The sequence below is a fragment of the Geospiza fortis genome, unplaced genomic scaffold (assembly GCF_000277835.1).
Source record: "Geospiza fortis unplaced genomic scaffold, GeoFor_1.0 scaffold115, whole genome shotgun sequence".
NCBI lineage: Eukaryota > Metazoa > Chordata > Aves > Passeriformes > Thraupidae > Geospiza > Geospiza fortis.
The window spans coordinates 109,295-112,733 of record NW_005054499.1 but is presented as its reverse complement, the minus strand read 5'-3'; the positions used below and the strand labels follow the sequence as shown (position 1 = coordinate 112,733).

The window sequence follows — 3,439 nt, the reverse complement described above, 5'->3', positions numbered from 1 at the left end:
GGCCTGAGAAGAGCATCTTTTTTTTCTTCCCCCCCTTGCAGACCATGTGCTTATTGCTGGCAGGGACAGGAGATGGAGAGATAAGAAAAGGAATGTTCACACGGAGGCTCCTCTGAACGTGCCTGGGCTGCTCCAGGACACTCAGGATGTGCCTGCACATCCCCCACCCCTGGCAATGCAACCAGCCCAAGGAAAACCCAGAGGACAAACTCCTGTCCCACACTTGGTGCTGCACTGTCTCCCCTTACACAGAACTTTGGCACTGCTTCAGTTTGAACGGAAGCAACTCTGGAGGAAAAGCACACAGTGGAATGGTGCAAATAGGAAATGAGAGGGATTGGGGGATGCTGGGAAATGACTAGAGAGTAATTCACCTTTAACCTGCTTGAAAAGACAGCTGAAAAAGCTGAGCTCCACTCTCATGGCTTTGGCCAGGTCCTGCTCAGCCCCAGAGCTGACAATCCCCAAGTCCCTGTCCCTGGGCTGTGCTTTTCCACTGTGACCTCAACTGCTCACTGATCATCTTACCAGGACACTCAGGCAAATCCCATGGCTTCCCACCATAAATATCAAGAGAACAAACTCTGATTTATTAATCAATTAATTAGAACAAACACACTGATGGCTACCACAGGCCCACAGTGATTTGTTTCAACAAAGTGCTGAGCTGCAGACAAAAGCAGGCTGGCACCAGCCCTTCTCCAAGGGAGATGGCTCCTCCTTCCTGAGCAAAGACTGTAACAATTATTCCATGAAATGGCTAACGTTTCCTCTGAAACTTGAATTTGTAAATAGCTGGTCCAGTCGTTGTTTCTTTCTTCACCTTTACTTTATGAGTTTTGTCCTGGAAAAAAGAACAAGTAGAAATATTTGCTGCCATGCAAGGAGAAAAACCCCCACCCACACAAATCAGAGAGTCCCTGTCTGGGACTAACCATAAAAGAAAACTGGTCACTTTGCACTGTTTAGGTGGGGATTATAATTTTATCTGCTCTTTTCCCCTTCAGGCTGTCAGGCAGAATCTGCTTTGCTCACAAGCACCAGAGAACAGGAGTCCCATTGAGACTATTTCTGTGGTCATTTGGATTTTTAAGACCTTCTCTTAACTTACAGAAATGGTTCCCTGCTTCTGACTCCTAGTGGCACTGTTCTGGGCTCCTTGTGAGCACCATTTTACAGCTGACTCTTTGTCCTTGCTGACAAGCAGATATAATTTACTGAAATGCTTCATCTCCTGGTTTTTTCCATATTAAAGAGGATTACTTACCTTTAAGAGTTATCTGCAGGTGTCAATATAAAACCAGAATAAAGAAACAAACACAACATACACAACACACACAATACCAGACCTAATGAGCTGAACAAAACAGATTTGGAGGAGCAGAAGCAAATCCCTCACCAGAAGATCCTTCCGTGTCTGGATTTTCTGTGAGATGACAAACATGGCCTTCTCCCTCTCGATGCGCTGCCTCAGGAGGTCATATTGGTTCTTCCTCTGCTGGGCTAATTTCTGGAAACAAGGAAAAAAAGGTTTTTTAAACACAGAGATGAACAAGACACTGTGGTCAAAATCCTCTGAATTTCAATGTCGAATGCAAGAAAACATTTGACTCTCTAATGAAAATCCAGAAGAGGGAAAACAAAAAAAAGGAGACCAGAGACCAATTCCTGAAGTGCTGAGAGCCTGCAGAAGCCTCTCAAAATGCAACTTGTTGGGTCAAGTTTGCCTAATGAGAGTGGCTAGCTTTCCCAGCACAGGAACAGTATTACTGCAGGTGTGATTTAAGTAATTAAATTAAGGAGAACAGATCCCAACATGCTTAAAATATGACTCAGACATTTAGGACAAAACTAGTCAGTCTACGACTCGTCCAACTGCTTTACTGACAAGTCAAACTGAGACAGCTGGCAGGAGGAAAGGGACCACAGGGTGTTTATTATCTGACATCTGAGTCAGAAAAAACAGGTTAAAAATTTACCAGTCGGCAGTTTTAAAACAACTATTTTTATCTTAGACACAAGTGACTCGTACTCAGAGGACTTTCCAACAGATCTGAGTTACCTGAGCAGAATCTACAGCAGTAAAGACAACTGTAGTTACTTCTGTGATACTAAAACATCAGAATCAAAGCTGATTGCTAAAGCAATTCATGCTGAAGAATCATGAAACATTTCAAATTAGGAAAGCCAGGAAGTGAGACTATTGCTTAAATGGCTTTAGGAAGGAAAGTGAGGAGACAAATCTCAAGTGACCTTGGGCTCAGAACCAAATTGAAAAATACTGTAAGAGCAGGAACACTGCAACAGAGACATCTGTGCTGGAATAAGCTTCTTCCTATTTACCTAATTCAGGGGTGCAAGGGGTTTTGGGGAAGTGTGAGAGGAGACTTAAAACAGTGGATGCTGAAAAAAATTACACCTGAAACTGCAGCAGTCTAATGAAAAGACAGACCCATAGGTATATGTTCCTATATAGAGGGGAAATATCTCAGTTTTGCAGGGACACTGCCTAATTGGATCCACAGCACTCTTTTCTGGCCTGTATATCACAATTTATGGTGGTCTCCCATGGTGGATTGGGATGCAGTGAAAGAGTACTCTGTGTTAGTCCAGGAGAAGATGTGACTGCAGGCTCCAGGCAGTCACTTGGTGATTCAGTGACATCCACTACTGCCTCGTGTCACCAACAAAAGTTTTAAGAACACAGTTTTGTTCACCTCCACGGTGGTGCCATCAATCCTTTTTAGTGCTTGTCATATAAAAGATGTAAACCATGAAGGAGTCTGTAGCACAAACAGCAGCAGTACCTTTAGGTGGGCAGGATCAGTAGGTCCCTTCACTGCCTCTCTCTGCAGAGTTGCAATGGTTGGTCGGTTGTACACTCTATCCACCAGCTCAGGAACAGTGTCCAGGTGAGCAGCAATGTCAAACTCCCGAACTATACATGAAAAAAAATAGGAATAAACTCCCATGGACTCCTTGAATAAGCAAATCTTCCAAACACATTGCTACAGCCAGCCACACAGCTCCTGCAGAAGTGATGCCTCAGCTAGTAACCACGAGGGGTTTCTAGAGCACCTGAATTTTTATTCCTAACAGATAAAAGTGTCTTTCTTTTATGACAGTGCACATGAACAGGTGACAGAACAAGTTCAGGTCTCACCTTCTCTCTCCGTGTCCACGAAGAAGAGGTGCCGGCCCGCGGCGCTCCCCGCGGCGTCCAGCAGGTGGAGCTCTGCCTTCAAGCGCTCGATTTTCTGCGGAAAGTCCAAGTTTGGCCAAATTGGGAGCGAGTAAAATCAAGCCTCCCCCGAGGACATTTGTGTCTGTTCCTCGAGGTTACAAACAGCTGAACTCCTCCTTCCTTTTGTCATCTCTGAAAACACATCTAGCGTATATTTATGTCTTCACAACCATTCCAGACACAGGCTCACAGTGA

The 3,439-nt window shown here is 44.5% G+C and overlaps 1 protein-coding gene across 1 annotated transcript in view; it reads right to left on the bottom strand.

Annotated features, from left to right (window-relative positions):
* Window positions 1–554: 554 nt before the first annotated feature.
* Window positions 555–3,439, bottom strand: part of UTP11 (UTP11 small subunit processome component) — a 5,417-nt gene continuing 2,532 nt past the window's right edge. Inside the window, exons 5-8 of the mRNA XM_031063356.1 lie at window positions 3,164–3,257; window positions 2,808–2,938; window positions 1,400–1,510; window positions 555–844 (exon numbers count right to left, since the gene is read on the bottom strand). Coding sequence (XP_030919216.1) covers window positions 761–844; window positions 1,400–1,510; window positions 2,808–2,938; window positions 3,164–3,257 — 420 coding nt within the window. The 3' untranslated portion in view covers window positions 555–760. The remainder of the gene's footprint in view (window positions 845–1,399; window positions 1,511–2,807; window positions 2,939–3,163; window positions 3,258–3,439) is intronic.